Here is a 24,962-nt window from a genome sequence, read left to right as displayed (position 1 = left end):
CCCCTAGGCATGGTTTATTGGTCACAAATCACGACTGCAAGTGGTGTAAAGCTTTTATACAACTGCCAGATTCATCCAACCTTATTTCTATACAATAAACACACATTAATCGAAGATTTATTGAAAAAACCATCCGCCAGAAAAAGTAGTTCCCACAACTACAAAAAAGACAAGTTGCCTCCATGTGGAAGCAGCTTGAAGTGCATCCAACCAAACTAACACATCCAACTGTGTATTATTGGAATGATTGAGAGAAGTTGCCTCATGTGGAAGCAGCTTGAAGTGCATCCAACCAACTAACACATCCAACTGTGTATTATTGGAATGATTGATTGAAAATTTTATTACCAGATGCAGAATGGGTACAATACAGTACGGCTCAATACACACAATTGTTAAGGGAATGCAGACCTACTTTCCATAGAACTTCATTCTTAGATGCTTCTATATAAAGTAGGTAAAACAAATTAAAAAGTTTTCTTTGCCCTATAGGAAAAAAACGTTTTCTTCGCCCTATTTTTTTATTTATTTCTTTTAGCCTAAACTTAACCAGTTGGAAACCAGGGGTACAGTAATAAAATTAGCAATCAACCAATCAATCAATTCAATAGACCATGCTCACTTAAAACAGTGCTGCTTCTCTCTCAGTCTGACTCCCCCGCTGTTGCAGACAGGAGTGTGTGTGTGTGTGTGCGTGTGTGTGTGTGTGTCACAGTGTGTGTGTGTGTGTGTGTGTGTGTGTGTGTATGTGTGTGTGTGTGTGTGTGTGTCACAGTGTGTGTGTGTGTGTGTGTGTGTGTGTGTGTGTGTGTGTTTGTGGGTACGCCAGCGTCGGACAGTGTGAGAGTGAACGCTGCAGTCAGTGGGAAGGAAGTAGAAATTTAAATCAATCAATTAATCAATCAATCAATCCGCGATTTTTCTTTTGTTCTAGATTGACTCAAGACCCATCAATTACATCATCCAACATTGTTTAAAGGACTAACACATTCCCCTTGACAGAATCGCTTCATATTTAGTCGTTATGGTGCTATCAACATATCCATTTGTTGTCCGCGATCTTGTTTTCTCCCGGAGTGAGCCGGGGAGTGATATGTGATTCGGTTGTGGGCGGGTCCTGAGCCCAGGACCGTGGATTGTTTCCAATAAAGACGTGTAAATGGCCAATCAGAATCGAGAAATTTGCATGCCGTTGTATAAAACTTGAATAAGTAATAAATACAGAAACAACATGTTTAACAATATGTAAATGAGTAGCTACATTTATTTTACATTACATTAACATTAATACGGTCTTTGGCCCTTTGAGGGCAACCATAATGCTGATGTGGCCCTCTGTGAAAATGAGTTTGACACCCCTGTAGAGAGGAACTGAGGAGGGTAGAAAGAAAGAGAAGTCACCGCTGCTCTGTGAAAATGAGTTTGACACCCCTGTTAAGAGAGGAACTGAGGAGGGCAGAAAGAAAGAGAAGTCACCGCTGTAGACAACAAGTGACTCAATTTTGGATCTAGAATTCTTATTTCTTGTGATAATATAAATTAGATTGGGAGAGTAGCTTAATATAAGCCTAATCTACTGGGGGAAACCTTGTTTTAACCTTTGAATAGACTGCTACCTAATAAGGTATTACACTCTTATCTTATGAGCTTGTATAGCACATCTGCAGACATATTGATCTAGTGTGTAGACTATTCTCTTATAGCCAACTTTTGTCATCACGACTTTATTGTTTTACAGGATAATATACTGTACCAATACTGTAGATCTGTCTCTGGGTACTTCTTCTCTTCTCTCATTTCTGGACTCTTTTTGTATCACAAACAGTACTGTATTTGCAAATCTGGTATGTCATGAATGTATCTGTACTGTCTATCTGTATGTCGTGTGTGTCATATATGTTATGATGAATTGAAAATGGGGGACCCTGAAGTAAACAAGTCGAAAGTCTTTCTCTGGTCTGCATTCCCTTAACAATTGTGTGTATTGAGCTGTACTGTACTGTACCCATTCTGCAATCTGTTAATTAAAGTTAATTAAACTATCTTCCATTAGTGGCCTCTGCAAGGTTGTGTGCAGCCATTTGTTTTGGTAACATCTGCTACATCTGTCCCACGTGTTCTTTGCAGCTCAGTTGTTAGTTCTGCCCTTCTTGACTGTGACAAAAAGGTTTTGAACAAACTTAATGTCATAGCTTGTATTTGATGATATTCTTCTTTGTTATTTACTTGAATGGTTTGATCATTGATTGATGGAGTAATATGGGGTTCTGATAAACTAAAATTATTTGTTAAAATAACATAAGCTAACATATATTTTTACATCTATGCAAATGCATATGCAATATGTATAACTTGAATAAGTAATAAATACAGAAACAACATGTTTAACAATATGTAAATGAGTAGCTACATTTATTTTACATTACATTAACATTAATACGGTCTTTGGCCCTTTGAGGGCAACCATAATGCTGATGTGGCCCTCTGTGAAAATGAGTTTGACACCCCTGGTCTAATGATTAGAATGTTGTGTGATGTCATTATTACTTAGTATTAGACTAATCCTAATGAGATATTCCTCTAAATATGACTTAGAAAACAGCCACAATTCCAGGAAAAAAATAGTAAAAAAAAATATTCAGGGGGCCCCCATAGCTCTCAGGTGATAATTCGAACCCTGATGCCATCTACAAGTCGTTGACAACTGGAACATGCATCTATATAACTACTGTATGTGTTCTAAAGTAAACAATGGTAAACACGTTTTCCTACTACTAATGTTTCCACCATCAAAACAATAGTTTTTGTTGTAACATACATGTATTATCTTAAAATTACAAGCTGTTGTAAAACTGATTATTTTGGATCAGGCAGTAGGGGCAATTTCATTTAGCAGACAGAGAAATGACAAATATCTAAACCCACCACTAGAGCCTCTCCCTCTACATCAGGATCAATTCATTCAAATTAATTACATGGTTATCAATACTCTTTACATTCACCTGGTCCAGTGCATTGACCTTACATTCGTCAACTAACAGTTGTTCAATATACATTCAAACGTATAGTTACTCACGTATGGCACAGCAATGCATCTCAAGATGGGGCGGAGGAAAAGCAGAATAGGGCCTAACTCCTAATACTTTCAGATGGGGTTTATAGACCTGTTATGATGACATCATACACTGTCACACTTGCCTGGCCAATCAGAGTGACATTCAAACATTGTATCCTCCATTCAGGTCCTACTTACAGACCAAGAGTGGCCTTTGGTTTAAACTTTATCTATGGGTGTGTCTTCACGCTGTAACTTGTCGCTAACATGTGACTTTAGATAATCACACTTCAACTGGCCATTTTCATTGTTGGGCATTGGATTGAATTAACATCTCTTTTGTCTCTTGTTATCTTGATTAACCGCTGTCACAGTCCTGAGAGCATTCTCATGGCCCAAACTGCCCCCACCAGTAAATAACACACACACACACACACACACACACCCACACCCACACCCACACACACACACACACACACACACACACCCACACCCACACCCACACCCACACCCACACCCACACACACACACACACACACACACACACACACACACACACACACCAGTGTTCGAATTATGAGGGGGCCAATGGGGGCTCAGCCCCCATAGCTATAGTCTGAGCCCCCATAGTCAAGAGCCCCTGTGGGGGTCTCTCAAAAAATTTATATAATTTTTTTTTTTTTTTTTTTTACGAATTAGTATTATTTATGTTACCTAAATAAATTGTTAATAGATCATATTTTTCTTTTCAGTTTTTAAAAGAACTGAGTAATTAATGTTGTGGAATAGGCTGCATTTCACCTCCAAGCCGCTATGCGTCGCCCATAAGTTTAACGCTACTCCAACCTAGTGAAGAAGAAGCAGCAAGCAGCTGCTGTAAACAGAAAGCTGCCGGTCTGTGTCCTGCAACTAAAAACATAAACACTAAACAGTACGCCACATGCCGCCAAAAAGAAAGAAAAAAAAAGGCTCAACCCGCCGCAAGGCTGTACAAAGCTGGACAGCTTTGGTTTTATAAAAAGGCCAAAGACTGACGCTGTTAGTGTAGCAGCTAGCAGCGCTACTGTCACTGAAGTTGACACTGCTAGTGCTAGTACTAGTGTTAGCTCTGCTGCTCCTGTGCGCAGTGCACCTGTTATTGTTACCGCGCCGGTTGCCACTGCCAGACCCAAGTCTCCACCACTAGACCTGGACTGCGCTGCTACTCAACCACCACAATGCTGGGGTCCGAGTCAGTGGAACTTTTGGAAAAATAAATATGACTGGTTATTTGCCAAGGAGGGATGCATTGGCTGCCTTCCATGTAAAAACGCCAAGATATTGTTAAATAAATCATCTGGAGCCCATTTGGCAGAGCAGTGGATGAATGGGACTGTGACTAGCTCTCAGAGCAAGAAGTTGAGGAAGAGAATATAGTCGTCACTACTCGCTTTGGATAAAAGAGGTCAGTGGTTTGAATCCCGGCTCTTCCAGTCTGCATGTCGGTGACATGCTGCAGTAGTTACTTTTCTTCTTGTTGTTCTAAGAAGATGCTGCTACTATTTTTCATACAGTTCTTGATTACCTGTGCACATTTGTTTATAACATTATTTATTTTGATTTATACAAGTATTTATTTTATGTTCATTTTATTATCAGATGATAATGTTACTTACTGTATCCTGATAAATGCTGCTGTTGTGCCATACAACTATTTATTTTCCATTAGATTATTTTGTTAGTTTTTGATTTATAAGTGCAGAGACAAATAAATGTTAATTCAAGTTCATAAATTTGGTCTAATTTTTCAAATTTAAATGATTTTTTCAGATGCAAAATGCAAATAAGTAAATATGGCATTATATATCAGAGGTGAGTAAGAAAATGAACAAATATTGATGGTTAAGAATGAGCCTGAATAATGACATCACACAATAGTCTAATGCATAGGTGTCAAACTCATGGCCCGCGGGCCAAATGTGGCCCGCCACGTCATTTGATGTGGCCCCCCAAGAGCGCAGGTAAAAAAATAGCGGCGTTAAAATAATTGTGGGTTAATGCGTTAATAAAGCTTTGACAGCCTTAGTTATTACACATTCTTACACATACATGTGTGTTGAACATCTGAGGTATTGATGAAGTAACAAAGGAAAAAAGCCAAAAGCACTTACTCCTCAGACATTCTTTGACAATTTTACAGCCCAAAATACAAAAAAGATCCAGGCGGAATAGGTAACAAAGGGTTGAAGAAATATTGTCTGAACTGTCAGATGCAAGCTGGCTGTGTGACATAACCGAGCATCTCGCTCAATTGAATAAGAAGCTGTAGGGACGCAAACAAGTCCCACCCAAAACTTGACCAATATAGTTGTGAACTGAGACAACCCGTATTTAGTTATTTTTTAGTACAGTTACAGTTGTGTGTTCATGCAGACACATAATAGCAATTTCATTACGAATTGAAAATGGGGGACCTTGATGAAGTAAACAAGTCGAAAGTCCTTCTCTGGTCTGCATTCCCTTAACAATTGTGTGTATTGAGCTGTACTGTACTGTACCCATTCTGCAATCTGTTAATTAAAGTTAATTAAACTATCTTCCATTAGTGGCCTCTGCAAGGTTGTGTGCAGCCATTTGTTTTTGTAACATCTGCTACATCTGTCCCACGTGTTCTTTGCAGCTCAGTTGTTAGTTCTGCCCTTCTTGACTGTGACAAAAAGGTTTTGAACAAACTTAATGTCATAGCTTGTATTTGATGATATTCTTCTTTGTTATTTACTTGAATGGTTTGATCATTGATTGATGGAGTAATATGGGGTTCTGATAAACTAAAATTATTTGTTAAAATAACATAAGCTAACATATATTTCTACATCTATGCAAATGCAATATGTATTTAAGCATTACATCACGCGCAGGAGTGGTTTGTGACCAATAAACCATGCCTAGGGGTGGTCGTTAGACCCCCCTAGGCATGGTTTATTGGTCACAAATCACGACTGCAAGTGGTGTAAAGCTTTTATACAACTGCCAGATTCATCCAACCTTATTTCTATACAATAAACACACATTAATCGAAGATTTATTGAAAAAACCATCCGCCAGAAAAAGTAGTTCCCACAACTACAAAAAAGACAAGTTGCCTCCATGTGGAAGCAGCTTGAAGTGCATCCAACCAAACTAACACATCCAACTGTGTATTATTGGAATGATTGAGAGAAGTTGCCTCATGTGGAAGCAGCTTGAAGTGCATCCAACCAACTAACACATCCAACTGTGTATTATTGGAATGATTGATTGAAAATTTTATTACCAGATGCAGAATGGGTACAATACAGTACGGCTCAATACACACAATTGTTAAGGGAATGCAGACCTACTTTCCATAGAACTTCATTCTTAGATGCTTCTATATAAAGTAGGTAAAACAAATTAAAAAGTTTTCTTTGCCCTATAGGAAAAAAACGTTTTCTTCGCCCTATTTTTTTATTTATTTCTTTTAGCCTAAACTTAACCAGTTGGAAACCAGGGGTACAGTAATAAAATTAGCAATCAACCAATCAATCAATTCAATAGACCATGCTCACTTAAAACAGTGCTGCTTCTCTCTCAGTCTGACTCCCCCGCTGTTGCAGACAGGAGTGTGTGTGTGTGTGTGCGTGTGTGTGTGTGTGTCACAGTGTGTGTGTGTGTGTGTGTGTGTGTGTGTGTGTATGTGTGTGTGTGTGTGTGTGTGTCACAGTGTGTGTGTGTGTGTGTGTGTGTGTGTGTGTGTGTTTGTGGGTACGCCAGCGTCGGACAGTGTGAGAGTGAACGCTGCAGTCAGTGGGAAGGAAGTAGAAATTTAAATCAATCAATTAATCAATCAATCAATCCGCGATTTTTCTTTTGTTCTAGATTGACTCAAGACCCATCAATTACATCATCCAACTTCTCCATAATTGTAATTTATTTCTCATAACAGAGGAGGATGAAACTCTTAAGTCACCTTGTTAATTTGAAACGGTTAGAATCTTAAAGCTGCTATAGATAAAATGTGTACAGTATGTAGACTATTCTTTTTTTCTTTAATAATACATCCACAGAGCTTTTATAAAATATCGCTTCCCCCCCCCCCCCCCCCCCCCCCCTCAAATAATTATTGATTTGTGAATTTGTATATCATTTAACTGGTGGAAAATCCATGTTTCAATATAAAACATTTAAAAAAAGATACCGTCCTCCCTCAGAGACGTTGTTCTGGAGACAGAGAAGAACTTTAGTATTATTATTCCCGAATGATGATGTTTTAACCAGTGGCGAATCCTTGTGGAAGCCAACGGAAGCCATGCCTCCCTATAAATTTCATATCAAATTATGAAATATGAAATATGAAAAAAAAAAAAAATTTAAAATATAATTTTTTTTTAATATAGTTTACATTCATTTTCATCTGTGCATCTGTGTTTTTTTTTTTTTTTTTTTTTTTTTTAATGTCTCCCTCTTCTCCTTCTCACTCCCTCTAACACACTGTCAGACTGTGCTCACTACTGCAGCTAGTATAGGAGAGAAGCAGTGGGTAGGTCTCTTTCTCCAGGCTTCCAGCATTATAGAGTGAGTCCAAACTCCAAATCCGATCCTAGCCAATCAGATTCGAGCTGACTGCCACTGGGCCACACCCTAAAAGTTTAAAACGGAGCTGGGAGGAAGACGTTCAGCATAATATTCCACCTGGAGGCGGGGCAGGTGCCATATTTTCCCCTCTGCACTCTGAACATTGTATTAACCCGTAACTGTTCCCACGGGCCGAATATTGCCCCGATCCTCGCGAGATTAAATCCACGGGGACCTCTCGGCGTGCCGAAGCTTTTCCTAAATCACTTCCATCATCGAAAACGAGGGGAAAAGGTCGGCTCGCGACCCTGAAAATGTCGCGTGATTTTAAAAACGCTGTATTAAGTGAGCCTATTATGGGATCCACGCGAGCTTTCTATCGTGGAAACATCTGGGCGTCCCGCAACTTTTACTGATTCACATGTAGCCCCTAAAATGCTTAGAAAAGGAAAACAGAAAGCGTGGAATAAACTCGCCGAAACGGAAAAGTGTCCCACGGGCGCGCCGTGATTCCGATCCGCGTGAAAATATTCACGGCCATAGAGGAGACCGTGGGACACCTTTTTGCAACCGAATATGTGTCTCGAATTTGCTCCCACGCGGCGCGCAAAATCGCGCAAGGAAATATCGGACCAAAAATTAACCAATGCTCCAGCAGTATTAATGACCCTGATGTAAACAAGACAAACGTCTTTCTCTGGTCTGCATCCCCTTATACAATTGTGTGTGAATGAATGAATGAATGAAAACTTTATTAACAGATTGCAGAATGGGTACAGTACAGTACAGCTCAATACATACAATTGTTAAGGGGATGCAGACCAGAGAAAGACTTTCGTCTTGTTTACATCAGGGTCCCCCATTTTCAATTCATCGTAAATGTGTATTGAGCCGTACTGTATTGTACCCATTCTGCAATCTGTTAAATAAATAAAAATAACGTTTGACTGGCCGCCGAGCCATACTGTAGTGTACATGGTGACTGCTTGACTTTAAAAAAAAAAAAAAAAAAAAAAAAAAAAATATTAATAAAAATATTGAATAATTTTTTTTTTAATAATTTTTTTTTGGCTTCCCCTGTTATTTTACCCACGCGACGCCACTGGTTTTAACCACCGAGTGTGTCTCTGATCAGATAGAAGTGTCGTCGTTTATACTGGAGCTCAAACAAAACAACAACACACATCAATATGGCCACAAGGTGGCGCCAAAAGACTGAACAAGCTCCGGTTTGGTGTCACCGGTCGGTGAACCTCTGCACGGCATCAGAGACACGCGGCCTGCCTGCCTGCCTGCCGCTCTGTAGGAACTACACCTACTGAGAAACACAAGAGTTCTCATATATATATACTACTACAGAGGAAATGATTAATAAAAAATAAGAATAGAGACAAGGGGGGGGGGGGGGGTTCTAACTGAAGGGTCATTGATTGATTGATTGATTGATTGATTGATTGATTGATTGAACACTTTATTAACAGATTGCAGAATGGGTACAGGACAGTACGGCTCAATACACACAATTGTTAAGGGGATGCAGACCAGAGAAAGACTGGTCTCTCTCTCTCTCTCTCTCTCTCTCTCTCTCTCTCTCTCTCTCTCTCTCTCTCTCTCTCTCTCTCTCTCTCTCTCAAAAGGGAATAGCAGCTGGGAGGATGGCAGGGTTTGGAGAGGTGTGCTAGAAACAACAGGCTGATTTCACAGTTGGAGGGCTGAGAGACAGAGAGAGCCCCAGGGGAGGGAGGGAGGGAGGGAGGGAGGACGTACACACATATGGGAAGATAGTTCCCTCACAAAACATACTTGGGTAGAAGAACTAAAGTAAGATGGCTTGGCAAGGTCCAAAAAATGAGGAGTTTCATGCCATAATGGTCTTCTCTTGCAGAGAGGCGCAATACTCATTGGTATTTGTTTATTGGTGAGCTATCACCGTACATCACAATGTTGCTGAATTGTAAAACTTTGGAGCCTATCTGACTTGCTCAAATAAAGTTCTTGGAAGATGTCCTGTGCTTGGAAAGTCTGCTTTTTCCGTTAATGCTCCTGACTCATGGAACGTCCTTCAATGCACTTTAAAGATCAATACTCTTCCGATATGCACAGTTCAAAACCATGATCACTAACTGCTGTGTATCAGTCTGTTTTTAGATCATTTGCCCGGTTTTCCTCTTGTTGTATTACTACTTTTAATTTTGTCCATCTGTTGACTGATCATTGGAAATGAGGGCAGCCTCAATGGTTTTACAAGGACTAGATGATGATGATGATGATGATGATGATGATGATGATGATGATGATGATATGCCCCACCATCCAACTACTAAGTAACCAACCAACCAACTTTCCTGGAGTTGTGTTCCAAACAAATTGGCCCAATTTACAACCTTCATCTATCAAAAATATGGTTTATTTCATCTGATTGCTGAAAGGCTTCATCTCTCTCTCTTTCTTCTTTCTCTCTCTCTCTCTCTTGTCATCCTTGTTGGGCGATTCCTTGTTGTCATCCATCTCCATCCTCCACGTGTTTGTCTCTAGCTTTCCAGTACTCTCTGCCCTCTGCATCTTTCTTTAGTACGTCCACTTACATTAGTGTGGGACGCCCTCGTGATCCATGCCCACGTGTTGCTCCACAGAACCAGTGTGTTGTTCTCTCACATCACCAGTGTTGTTAATAATAACTTGTTGATTTTTGTTTATTTGTTGATCAGATGCAAAAGAAATATGCTTATATTGTCCACCGGCCGCCCCGCTCTATATACATATCAGTATCGGACCTAAAAAAACTGTACATTACAAAACAATCTCAATATGCATATTAGATCTAATACAATATATAATCACATGATAAATCATTAATTATTTCATACAATAGAAACACTCTTCTCAACACTATAACATTTCCATAATGAAGTGATCCAAATCACAGAGCCTCTACTGCGCAGGCGCACAGGGAAACAGGCACTATACATAGACACCCCTGGGTTCATCACTCGGGTCCTTTCACTGAGCTGTGAGAACACTTTTTATTATTCATCATAACAGCAGTCACAATGAACAAACATGAAAATAATAACTAAAACAGACAAAAATATGTATTTAATTTTTTCTTCTTTTATTGCTTAAGCATGCTTTTGAAAACAGGCCCCGGTTTTTCAAAAGGAGGGAGTATTCAGTATTACATCTCTTGTATTGCATCATCTCTCTTCTCTGTGGCCCCCGACACTGTAAGTATTCAGTATTACATCTCTTGTATTGCATCATCTCTCTTCTCTGTGGACCCCGACACTGTAAGTATTCAGTATTACATCTCTTGTATTGCATCATCTCTCTTCTCTGTGGACCCCGACACTGTAAGTATTCAGTATTACATCTCTTGTATTGCATCATCTCTCTTCTCTGTGGACCCCGACACTGTAAGTATTCAGTATTACATCTCTTGTATTGCATCATCTCTCTTCTCTGTGGACCCCGACACTGTAAGTATTCAGTATTACATCTCTTGTATTGCATCATCTCTCTTCTCTGTGGACCCCGACACTGCAATGCATCGAAAGTTGCGAGGCCGACAGCAGCCTCTCTCACTTCTGGACTTTTACCGACAGCTGGATAAAGGTAAATAAATACCCAGAAATGCGAACATTTGCAAAGAGAATGCTGAGCTTGTTGGGCTCTACATATATTTGTGAGCAGACATTCTCTGTTATGAACTTGAACAAGAGGCGAGTGAGGTCCAGACTAACTGACTCCCACCCATGCTCGATATTTTACGCATCTCAACCACTGCTCTCAAACCAGACCTTGCTTGTACTGCAGTCCAGATCTCAGTTTCACCTCTCATTAGTTTCAGTAAGTTGCTTGTCTCTTGTCTTGCTCATGCCAAATTGATCATTTTTTGTTTCTGCGTGATATGAGTGAGTAAAATGAAGCCTGTATGCGTATGTCATATATGTTATGATGAATTGAAAATGGGGGACACTGATGTAAACAAGACGAAAGTCTTTCTCTGGTCTGCATCCCCTTAACAATTGTATACTATTGAGCTGTACTGTACCCATTCTGCAATCTGTTAATACAGTTTTCAATCAATCAATGGGATGTTTCTCAGCTTCACAGAACTGGATCCCTATGTGTACAATTCTCTCTTGGTGGTGCGTCTAGACGTGGGTGAGATGAGAAAAACATTGTTCAGTAAGAGACCTACACCTGGTGTCTTGGCTACACAAAAAAGTATATTGTCATTGCACTGTAAATCTTGTAATCCAGTGGTTGTGACTTTGTTGTGTTCAAACAGTATGTGACATTTTTACATTTAAGTTTTTTATTTTTTATTTGATTAACCTGGGTAGACAGGGTATTTCCCAGATTATTCCTTGTTCGTTGTGTTGTCTCATTCCAAAGGAAAAAGAAAGGCTATTTATTACAAATTAAAATACCTTGCACATCTGATTACATTTGGTAACGTGCAAAAAGGCTGAGTTATTTGTGTTTTGTTCACAGCACACCTGACAAAAGACTATTGATTTGATATTGATGATAGTTAAATAAAATTGTTGAAATGCGATGCATTTGTATGTGACTTTATTATGGTCCGAAAGTACATTAAGATAGATGTAGTTAGCCCTTGGGTGTTTTCATATTTTCTAATTGGGCCCCCATTGAAAATAGTTTGGACACCCCTGACCTACCTGAATGCACGTGGCTGATTGGAGCGAGTTATGATTTCCCCCTACTCCCGGGAATGAACTATGATTTCCCTGTACTTACCCGGAACCTCACGTTGTATTGTTTATCCCCCCCCCCCCCCCCCCTGTGACTTTACATTTCCAGCCAATTTGATTTATGTAAATACCTTTATTGTGAATAAACACACGTGTCTCCTGAGTTTAATTTGGTTCAGTCACCACAACTCATTTATAAAAATTATATTTTGTTATCATATGAACACACACGTATTTATTTCATATGACTTCATTCAGTTTGAACCAGTTACACACTGCTGTGCTTAAATAACCTAATACACTTTTAGCAATTCTACTTCTCAGTGATTAGAGTACTATAAGTGAGGTACACGGAGAATGTGCAAATATACAATACATTCACCATACACTACACAAGACCAATGCTGCAGACTGATGAAATTATTATTTATTTCTCTCCATATACCCAAATAGAATAGAATAGAAATACTTTTATTATCCCGTGGGAAATTTGACACTGCAAATCGCTCAACATTTAAACATTTAGACGGGACGGGTCACGAATTAGAATAATAACACAAATCAGTCAACATGTCAACATGGAGAATCACAACAAAACATGTCCCAGTTTTCACGCTACTACAGTAGTGTGCATAACACTGTAAGCTCAGCAAATATCAGGCACATATCAAATAAATACAGGTTACAATTACAGTAAAGAAATATATAATCATATATATATATACAGTATATAAATAAATAAAAAACTGCTTCTGGTTTTCCTCTTCCTCCTCCTCCTCCGTAGATCCCCCCCCTCTCACCCTCCTTCCATTTTGGTTACAGTCAGGTGAACTCACCTGCTGCATTTTTATAGTGCGTAAACCTGACTGGTGTGCCTCCAATAAGCAATCATATGTGTTTGTGCACCTGGTGACTGTTTAACCAATTGGCTCATGTGTGTGGTAATTTGTCAGTGCTTTGGAATAGCAAGGAAGTGACATCATGTGAGCATTTTATTTCAACCAAAAATGCTTAAACAATCAAGTCAAGTCAAGTCAAGAGTTTTATTTGTCACGGCATACAAGTATACAATGAAATGCGGGGGGTCTTGCCCGCAACAATGTGCATAATACAATAGTAATATATAATAAGAATCCAATAGAACGACATTGTGCAATAAAACAAGTAAACAAAGTAGGGCATATGGGTATCTGTACATGAGTTATTTACAGAGCATGGTAGGACATGCTAGGTCCTGTGGTAGTGCAGTACACTGGTCAGGATATGACTGGTCCTTCTCTCCTGTGGTCCTCAGAGAGCTTTCTGTGTGCTGTGTTTGGGTCAAATTCTGATGGAGACAGACACACACACACACACACACACACACACACACACACACACGTTACTTTTACAATCCGAAATTGAAACATAAACAACAGGCCTAAAATAAACAGGTGAAAAACAGGTGAAGCGGTGATCAGTGTGACTCTGTGGTAGTGTGGTAACCACGGCAACTCGTACACATATATTATCTAACACACACACACACACACACACACACACACACATCTGATGGAGACACACACACCTCATGCTACGCTGTCCAGCAGATTGTGATTGACATATTATTTTATTATTAAACCAGCCATGTCTGTTCAATGGGAGATCACATGATTATTTTGTACTCATATTCTCTTATCGTGTGATGCAGCTGGATTCAGGAGATCATAAGATGCTGTGTAACAAACCATCTGGCGCATCAGGTTATATAATCTCCTGTTTACCAAAAATGTTTTTAATTAAGTTGTATAGTGGCTTTGTATGGGGGATATGTGTTGCCGGATTGGATGGAGAAATCGTCCCCTTTATACACAATGTTTCATTATTCCTGCACAACCTGGCAACCCAGAGTAAAAATCTCCTCGGTGCCTCTGCCTCTGATGAGAAGGAATGAGGACTAAACTACCCAAATGAAAGATATTCCTGTAGGATTGAAGCCCCTTTTTCACAGCATAATGTTGGCAGGTATGGTATTAAAATGATGTCCAATCAAGAGCTGACCTGCATGATCACATGGCTTTGTTTAGAACGTTTGGTGCGCTTGGCAAAGTGAAAAGAAAAAATGCAACAATGTTGCAACTTCACCCCTGAATCTACCGAACTATAGGTGTGAAAGAGACCTTATGTGAAGAAGAAACAATCTCTTCTGAAAAAAAACCCTGAATCATCTCATGACCACAGGCTGCAAGGTCATCTCAACACACACCCTATGTCAGCATTCAGCACTGTAGGCAGAACCTGTCTGATTAAACTATTATTTGCATAATTACAAATAGAATTCCATTTAGAAAATGAGGTAATAGATAAAATATTCCAATGTACACTAAATCTATTATTGTTGACCAGAACAATCTCCGCTCTGTGGAAATTACATTGTAATCTGGTCGTTTTTTATATTTAAAACCACTGTTCAATGTATTGGTCCAGAGATAAACAATACATACCTGAGTTTGTCCAGTCCAAGAGACAACAGCTTCTCTCTTGAGTCTCCTGAGATATTGCCACTCAGGTCCAACTCTCTCAGACTGGAGGACTTGGAGCTGAGAACTGAGGCCAGATCTTCACAGCAGCTCTCTGAGAGGCCACAGTACTCCAGCCTGAATGAAGATGGATGGGAAGGTAACCAGAAACATTTAATTTGTATTTATTTAAACAGGGAAACATTTTAAATAAAGAAAATTTAAATAAAGTGGTAGCAATAATACTTAATAGAAACATTTATGGAAAATAAAAGAGGGGAAAGTAGATGAATATGAATGAACTTTCATTAACAACCACAATATGAGGTTGTGTGAATTAGGAATTAATTACACCCGTGCACACAGTGTGAGGAAGCATTGTGTACCAGCCAGTGAGCATACTTAGGCCCTATACTCAGGAGGCCCGCCCAGGTTTTAGGTTTACAAATGCCTTTATGTAATAATTTGTTCTTATATAGTGTTGTAAAATATATAGATTTTTCAATATTGATAATTATTTTTTTAAGACCTAATCTAACATATGAAAAGAAATATGTTTAAACAGTGATATTTCTCTGAAAGTATTAGAGAAGCTGAGACGTTCAGCACACAATGAAAACAACACACTCACAGCCTATAACCCTACCAGCTGTATTTGAACATCAAAATAAGATGACAATGTATATGAAGCTAAGAAACTGAACAAGGCCCTGTGGTATCGAAAATGGGATCAAATATTAATATTTTTCAAGGAATCAAAGGTATCAAAGTTAGAGCTGGTTTTGGATGTTTACAGATAACTTTATTTAATAATGCACTCTTTTATATATATATTAGTGCTGTCCAAACAAAATTCAATACATATGGATACTGAATATTTGAAACGGTTTACATACTAATTTGCCGCATTATGGAGCAGTTGCCTCAAAGAAAGTAATGTATATGAAGCTAATAAATTGAAAAGGGCCTCATGGTATCGAAAATCTATATTTTTTAAACGAATATTTAGACATTCCAGCATCGTAACAACAATATATATTGTATATTTTGTTTTGTTTGTTATGTTTAAAAAGAATAGTGATATTTCTCTGAAAGTATTAGAGAAGCTGAGACGTTCAGCACACAATGAAAACAACACACTCACAGCCTATAACCCTACCAGCTGTATTTGAACATCAAAGAAAGTGATGTATATGAAGCTAATAAATTAAAAAGGGCCTCATGGTATCGAATATCAATATTTTCCCAGGAATATTTACACATTCCAGCATCATAACAACACCAATACATATTGTATATATTTTTTTGTTTTTAGAAAATGAACCATTATACAATATTCTGTTTGATTTGTTTTGAGTAAAATGTGGCTTCATATAAGACTGACCTGAGAGTCTCCAGTGTACAGTGTGGACTCTTCAGTCCAGCAGAGAGCAGCTTCACTCCTGAATCACGGAGCTTGTTGAGACTCAGGTCCAACTCTCTCAGACTGGAGGACTTGGAGCTGAGAACTGAGGCCAGAGCTTCACAGCAGCTCTCTGAGAGGCCACAGTCACGCAGCCTGAATGAAGATGGATGGGAAGGTAACCAGAAACATTTAATTTGTATTTATTTAAACAGGGAAACATTTTAAATTAAGAAAATTAAAATAAAGTGGTAGCAATAATACTTAATAGAAACATTTTCCTGGAAAATAAAAGAGGGGAAAGTAGATGAATATGAATGAACTTTCATTAACAACCACAATATGAGGTTGTGTGAATTAGGAATGAATTACACCCGTGCAGGCGGGTCTCATTCTCCAACGGACTTACGACAAAAAGAGCTTTCTCTTAGGGCCATTTGAGACCTTTTCGGGCAAGACATGAATATAGACAATATATTATAATATAATATTAATTATATATGTTTTATTGGGACGGTTGGTGAATCCCAAAATCGGCCCGAAAAGGTCTCAAATGGCCCTAAGAGAAAGCCCTTTTTGTCGTAAGTCCTTGGAGAATGAGACCGGCATTGTTTCGCTGTACCAGCCAGTGAGCATACTTAGGCCCTATACTCAGGAGGCCCGCCCAGGTTGAAAAGAAATCCAAATTCCAATATATTTTTCTCAATCAAAACATGCAATTGTCATTTCATATTGCACACTGCAGCGCAGACCTTAAAGCTATGATATCTAGCTATTCAGCCCTATGTTTGACGTTTCCCTGTGACAACAAGTTACACTGTTTGTACAGTATGTGCAGTGAAAATCTGTGTGTATGCCACTCCCACCAACAGCCACACAGGCATTAGGAGACATGCTGTGAAAACCAAAATGGTAGAAGGAAGTATTTATATCCGCGAAAAATATGACTTAAATCAGTAGTGTGGGACCATTTTGGATATGAGCAGGAGGTTGTTGAAAATGGATAATGAATGCTAACAACGGGTCCAATGTGTCTAACATGCTTAAAATCCTCACCATCCCTGTTTGCCAAAGCCACTGTAAACCTACTGGATCTTAAGCTAACGTTAGTTGCTAACGTTAACTAAGATGGCCCCAAGACTAAAACCAACCCTGGAGACTCTCACAGCGTGACAGTCCTATGGCCGACTTTATTTAATTTTCATTTGAGTTGGATTTGCAACAATAAGACAATTCCATTGTCATCCAACCAGCCAATAAAAAGGTGGAGCTGTAGGTGTCCTTCACTACACTGAAGCCATGTGACAGCTGTCTGATACCAGTACATACAGGAAATCCAGCAACAGCCCCAGGACATTCACTCGCAACATCATCAAACCGGTTATTGATGAAGCTCTCAAATCTGGCCACATCAAAGGTTCTGCGACCACAGTTATCTTTTACATAAATCAGCAAAGGAGCCCAGTTTTGTATTTACTCCCAAAAATGCACAGGAACAAAACACTGTGTCCTGGTCGCCCCACTGTGTCCAGCAATGACTCTGTTACTGTCCCAATATGTTGATCATTATAACCAACCATTACAACTTAAACTACCGTCCTACATCAATGACTCCCTGGTAGAACCACTATCCAAATGAGTTGATCACTTTATCCAACCATTCCTACATTAACTACCATCCTACATGATTACCTGACTCCTCTGATTTCCTCTGCAAGTTTGATCAACTTGATGTGAATGTTTCTGGCCACCATGAACATTGAGTAACTGTACACACAAATACAACAGGCATCAATGTGAACCAACACATTACTAGAAAGAATGTCTGATCAACCGCCCAACGGTCTCATTGTTGCATTGGCTAAAATATGCCTATGCCACAACCGCTTCATGTTTAGTGATGGACACTACTTGTTGGAGCCATTCTATTGTGTTCTTAGTGTATCTATCATTTGTTTACATTTTGTTTCTGCCCCTCTGTAGTCATCTACCCCACCTAGTGTCCAAAGGCCGGTAGTGCATGTTGAGAGTGAGGGGCGGGGACTCTTGGAATCTCAGGTGGTTTAATGAGCAGGAAGAGAAGGCCTAGGCATGGTAAAAATGTTTGGTGAAGGTGCCAGGTCATACATTTTTCTTTAAACCACATCAGTGTTAGAATACTATTATTTATGAGTATTGGAATCTTTCTTTTGGTGTTTTATTTAGATGCTTAAAATAAATCTATAATTTAATTCATAATACCTTGGATCTCGTTTTGGATTTTTTGGAATGTGCATGTTAAAGACACTACCTGGTTGACCTACAAGAAGCCACTACACTACTGTATGGCTATGGGTTGTGTGTACAATACATGGTTTGTTAAACTGTTCAGTGACACATGCAGTTATTTTCAGCATCACCTAGACTCCTGTAATCAGCTCTCTAGCAACACTTTACAACATGGAAGTGCCAGAATGAACCTTGTATCGTAGTTGATAAACCTTAGTTTCAGAGTAGTCAGAACAATCTCTTGTTAAAACAACATTGTGTTTGCTTAGCAGTGTTTTGTTTATGGGTGTATTTACAATGTATGATATTTCATGAAACAAGATGGCTGGTCTGGCCAGAAACCACACCACTTTCTCACTACACTATTCTCCACACCCACTGGCAGTCTCCAGGGACGGAGAAAATCCAAAACAGGAGATATCTTTAATTGCTTTAAAAATTGTAAGCGCTGCTGCGTGCCTCTGGCACAAAGAAGCGTGACCACATCACTTCATCGCTTCATGTTCGCTTCAGGCTTTCATTGGCTTTTTGAGGCTTGTTAAGCCCTGGTCCTGTTGTGACTATCTAGTGTATTTATTGTATTGTATTGACTTTGTCAGTTTCTTTGTACTGTGAAGCACTTTGGTTCAACTTCGGTTGGTTTTATATGTGCTATATAAATAAAGGTAACCGTGACCAGTCACAGCTGTAGAAGTAATTATCAGGTGCGCTATTATGGTTCATTAACACAGACGTCTCAGTGCCTAAAGGCTTGAGTGAGCACTGCTGTGGGACAGCGATTCCACAGTTGAAGGAAATGTGCAGGCAGAGGAGGGTCTTGATCCATTCATGACAGGAATGAAGTGTAGGCTAATACATGTTGTAGCCTAGACGGACATCTCTCCGAGTACCCTTCTAGACCCTTATTCCATCCATCATATTAACGGTAGACTCTGTAATGCCATCAAACAGTGACATAAGCCCTCTAGAGAGCCCCGCTTGGGATTGCACTTTTACATGTTTTGTTTTGGTCTGATGTGTGGGTTGGGTTTGAATGGGTATAGGGATGGATTGGGTTGCCATTGCTGACCACACCTCAAGCTCTGCCAAAAAAGAGGCCTGGAGAAATGCACAGTAAGTTACTAAACCACACATCAGACCAAAACAACATATTTAAACAAAGTGCAATACCGAGAAGGGCTCAAGAGGTCACTGTTTGACTACATTACACATTCTACTTTTAACAGTGATATACTAAATTAATTACTAATGATGATGATGGTGATTGTTGCTACTATCCCTGACAAAATAATAAATTTAATCAAGGGAGTATTATCTATACAGAACACTTAATTATCTAGATAGTATCTACACAGAACACTTAATTATCTAGATAGTATCTACACAGAACACTTAATTATCTAGGTATTATCTAGACGGAACACTTACATAGCTTTACTGCAGGCGTTGACCACTGGCAGCAGTCCCAAAAGAGCCTCATGTGATGCAGAATATTTCTTCAGGTCAAACACGTCCAGATTCTCTTCTGATGTCAGCAACACAAATGTCAGAGCTGACCACTGAGCCGGGGAAAGTTGGACGTCAGTGGATAACCTTCCTTGGTTCAGGTACCGTTGGATCTCCTCCACTAGAGAATGATCATTGAGCTCATTCAGACAGTGGAACAGATTGATGCTTCTCTCTGAAGATGGATCCTCTCTGATCTTCTTCTTGATGTACTCAACTGTCTTCTGATTAGTCTTTGAGCTGCTTCTTGTCTTTGTCAGCAGGTCTGGTATGATCATCTGATTGGTCTTCAGTGAGAGACCCAGGAGGAAGCGGAGAAAAAGGTCCAGATGTCCATTCTCACTCTGTACGGCCTTTTTCACAGCACCGTTATAGAAGGGTTGTTTAAGAAGCACCCTATAGAACCAGGATGGTTCTAGCAGATTCACATTTTCGTTGTTGAATGCAAGAAAGACATGAAGAGCAGCCAGAAACTCCTGAATGCTCAGATGGATGAAGCTGAACACCTTTACTCCCTCATCTTCTTTTTTAAAGATCTGTGTGAACACTCCTGACCACACTGAGGCTGCTTCGACATCAATGCCACTCTTTTTCAGGTCCTTTTCATAGAAGATCGGGTTGCCTTCCTCCAGCTGTTCAAAAGCTAGTTTCGCCAGAGACAGAATGCTCTTACTGGGCTTTGTATTCCAGTCTTGGAACGTGGTACTTGGTACTTGGTCTCCATGGTACCTATTCCCTCGTATGGACTGAAACACCAGAAACCTGATGTAGATCTCCGTCAGGGTCTTGGGCAGCACTCTGTCTTGGTCACTTTTGTCTGTCAGCATTCTCTCCAGAACTGTAGCAGAGACCGAACAGAAGACTGGGATGTGGCACATGATGTGGAGGCTCTTTGATGCCTTGATGTGTGAGATGATACTGCTGGCCAGCTCCACATTATCACTGAATCTCTTCTTGAAGAACTCCTCCATCTGTGGATCAGTGAATCCTCGTGCCTCGGTAAACATGTCAACATACTCAGGAGGGATCTTATGGGCTGCTGCAGGTCGGGAGGTTATCCAGATGAGAGCAGAGGGAAGCAGTTTCCCCTTGATGAGGTTTGTCAGCAGGTTGTCTACTGAGGTCGGCTCTGTGACATTAGTAAATGTCTCCTTGTTTTCAAAGTCTAAATGAAGACGACATTCATCCAGACCATCACAGATGAACAGAACTCTGTACTTGTTTGTTTTAACATTTCGGTTGTTTGAATTCTGTAATTCTGTGAAAACTTCAGTGAGGACCTCTTCTGTAATATCTTCAGTACATTCACCGATAAGGTCCACCAAGCAAATCTCCGCCTTCAAGTCATTCAACTCTCGAAATGGGAGTCGAAATACAAGATGGATGTCTTGGTTTGTCTTTTCTTCAGCCCAGTCCAGGAATAACTTGTTTACAAGGTATGTTTTTCCAATGCCTGCCACTCCCGTTGTCATGACCGTTTTGATTTCTTTCTCATATAGCTCATCACATTTGATTGATGTTTCTGGTTTCCATGCTTCAATCTGTCTGACCTCATGGTCCCAGATGACATCCCCAGTTCCTCCATGGTTGAGAAGGCCCTCTGTGTAGCCGTCATTTAGAAGTATCTTCGTATTCTTCTCGTCCTGTATACTCTTACACGTGACCATCACATTGGCCTTGTACTGTTTGATACCTAAAAATGTATGCAATATTTAGTTTGTTAGCCATGATATCAGATTCAGACAAGTGCTCTGTCCTTAACAACTGGAACATGCATCTATATAACTACTGTATGTGTTCTAAACAATGATAAAAAATGTGTTCCTAATACTAATGTTTCCACCATTAAAACAATAGTTTTTGTTGTATTAAAATTACAAGCTGTTGTAAAATGGATTATTTTGGACCAGTCAGATGGGGGCAATTTAATTTAGCAGACAGAGAAATGACAAAACCCACCACTAGAGCCTCTCCACCTACATCAGGATAAATTTATTTATAATTAATGTTTCATTCACCAGTTTCAATAGGTCCTCCTATAGCAATAGCAGTGCCTCCAGTCTCTGAGTCAGTTGATCTTGTCTCAGCTTGGACTCCTGGAGAACAGAGAAGACAAAGTAAGTTAGAACACATCACACAGAACAGAGAAGACAGTTTGAACACAGAACAGAGAAGACAAAGTAAGTTAGAACACACCACACAGAACATAGAAGACAGTTTGAACACAGAACAGAACAGAGAAGACAAAGTAAGTTAGAACACACCACACAGAACAGAGAAGACAGTTGGAACACATCTAGAAACCTGCTACAGCTGCAGGGCAGAGACTGATTCAAATTGAAGAAGATAGTTGACACAATATCTTATAAAACAAGGTAACATTGTGCACCACATCACTCATGCATTCATTATCTTCTTCTCAGTGTTAATGAAAGGAATGATATGGGTTAACAAAATAAGTATTCTAATATGAATGAAGATTCCCTTCATATTACATATCAAATAGTGAATGAAGGAGTGTTGTGATATGAAGGAAATAATGCACTGTTAAAGTTAGAGGTTATATATAGGATTGCAAGTAACTGAGTAACTGTCTAACTGTGCATAACTGTTTCCACTGGAGGGCGCTATAGGCGGAGCTGTAAATGCTGCTGCCAGGTACGAGGTACAAAAGGAGTTGGTTAACTCCCCCTCTGTCTCTTCCCATCTACCTCTCACGGAGAGAAGATCTCATGTGCTGCTGTTGTGCAATGTAAATAATAAACCACGCCGATTAAAGGCTAAAGATAGAAACCATGCCTCATGAACATATTATTGTCGCCCCATAGCCAATTCTGTCAACATGCACTATCAACAAGGATCTATCTCTGCAGTTATTTAGGCTAGAGACAATCTATGAAAAGCAGAATACCAACAACAATGCCATCTGCAAGAGAACATTTTATATTAGTAAAATTACAAGCTGTTATAAATAATACTGATTATTTTGGATCAGGCAGATAGGGCTAATTTCATTTAGCAGACAGAGACATTACAAATATCTAAACCCACCACTAGAGCCTCTCCACCTACATCAGGATACATTTATTTATAATTAATGTTTCATTCACCAGTTTCAATAGGTCCTCCTATAGCAATAGCAGTGCCTCCAGTCTCTGAGTCAGTTGATCTTGTCTCAGCTTGGACTCCTGGAGAACAGAGAATCAAATCAAATGTATTTGTAAGGCCCGACAACACACGTTAATGTCTCCATGGGCCGTACACGTCTTCTTTAAACAAGTCAAGAAGAAACATAACAATACGTCAAGAACAGAACAAGAACACCATAAGGTCCAACAAATTAAAAATAAATGCAAATAATAGGGAAAAAATGCTCCACAGGCAGTGTGGAGGAGAGAAACCTTAGAAGACAAAGTAAGTTAGAACACATCACACAGAACAGAGAGGACAAAGTAAGTTAGAACACATCACACAGAACGGAGAAGACAGTTTGAACACAGAACAGAACAGAGAAGACAGAGTAAGTTAGAACACATCACACAGAACAGAGAAGACAGTTCGAACAGAGAAGACAAAGTAAGTTAGAACACATCACACAGAACAGAGAAGACAGTTGGAACACAGAACAGAACAGAGAAGACAAAGTAATGGCCAGAGTAAAATAGTGCTACAGTACAATCAACAGCGGGGTGTATTAGAAGGCTATGGTGAAGAGGTACGTTTTTAGCTTATTTCTGAAAATATTAAGAGATCTAGCTTCCCTAATGTCCATAGGTAGTGTGTTCCATAACTTTGGTGCATAGTTAGCAAAGGCTGCATCCCTGATTTTCTTTAGACTGTGGCTTGGAACCTTCAATAGACCAGTAGTAGATGATCGCAATGTTTATACTTTGTATATAAGGAGGAGGACCTTGAAATCAATTCTAAATGTTACCGATGATTACTGATGTAAACAGGGGGATCCTGATGTAAACAAGACGAAAGTCTTTCTCTGGTCTGCATCCCCTTAACAATTGTATGTATAATTGTATGTAATTGTATGTATAACATCAGCCAAATTTTAGAAGTTAGAACACATCACACAGAACAGAGAAGACAGTTTGAACACAGAGCAGAACAGAGAAGACAAAGTAAGTTAGAACACATCACACAGAACAGAGAAGACAGTTTGAACACAGAGCAGAACAGAGAAGACAAAGTAAGTTAGAACACATCACACAGAACAGAGAAGACAGTTTGAACACAGAACAGAGAAGACAGAGTAAGTTAGAACACACCACACAGAACATAGAAGACAGTTTGAACACAGAACAGAGAAGACAAAGTAAGTTAGAACACATCACACAGAACAGAGAAGACAGTTTGAACACAGAGCAGAACAGAGAAGACAAAGTAAGTTAGAACACATCACACAGAACAGAGAAGACAGTTTGAACACAGAACAGAACAGAGAAGACAAAGTAAGTTAGAACACATCACACAGAACAGAGAAGACCGTTTGAACACATCTAGAAACCTGCTACAGCTGCAGGGCAGAGACTGATTCAAATTGAAGAAGATAGTTGACACAATATCTTATAAAACAAGGTAACATTGTGCACCACATCACTCATGCATGCATTATCTTCTTCTCAGTATTAATGAAAGGAATGATATGGGTTAACAAAATAAGTATTTTAATATTAATTCATATTCCCTTCATATTACATATCAAATAGTGAATGAAGGACTGATGTGATATGAAGGAAATAATGCACAATCAACAAGGATCTATCTCTGCAGTTATTTAGGCTAGAGATAATCTATGAAAAGCAGAATACCAACAACAATGCCATCTACAAGTCGTTGACAACTGGAACATGCATCTATATAACTACTGTATGTGTTCTAAACAATGATAAAAAATGTGTTCCTAATACTAATGTTTCCACCATCAAAACAAT

At 39.3% G+C, this 24,962-nt stretch overlaps 1 protein-coding gene across 1 annotated transcript in view; it reads right to left on the bottom strand.

Annotated features, from left to right (window-relative positions):
- LOC311229893 (NACHT, LRR and PYD domains-containing protein 3-like) overlaps positions 1–24,962 on the bottom strand; it is a gene marked incomplete at both ends in the record, with an annotated part of 106,735 nt that overhangs the window by 25,844 nt on the left and 55,929 nt on the right. Inside the window, one exon of the mRNA XM_084315962.1 lies at positions 16,228–16,401. Within this exon, the coding sequence (XP_084172088.1) occupies positions 16,228–16,401 (174 nt within the window). The remainder of the gene's footprint in view (positions 1–16,227; positions 16,402–24,962) is intronic.

The sequence above is a fragment of the Notolepis coatsorum genome, assembly GCF_963971535.1.
Source record: "Notolepis coatsorum genome assembly, chromosome: 6".
Taxonomy (NCBI): domain Eukaryota; kingdom Metazoa; phylum Chordata; class Actinopteri; order Aulopiformes; family Paralepididae; genus Notolepis; species Notolepis coatsorum.
Note: the sequence above shows the minus strand (reverse complement) of the source record. Positions and strands in the feature narration are given on the sequence as shown.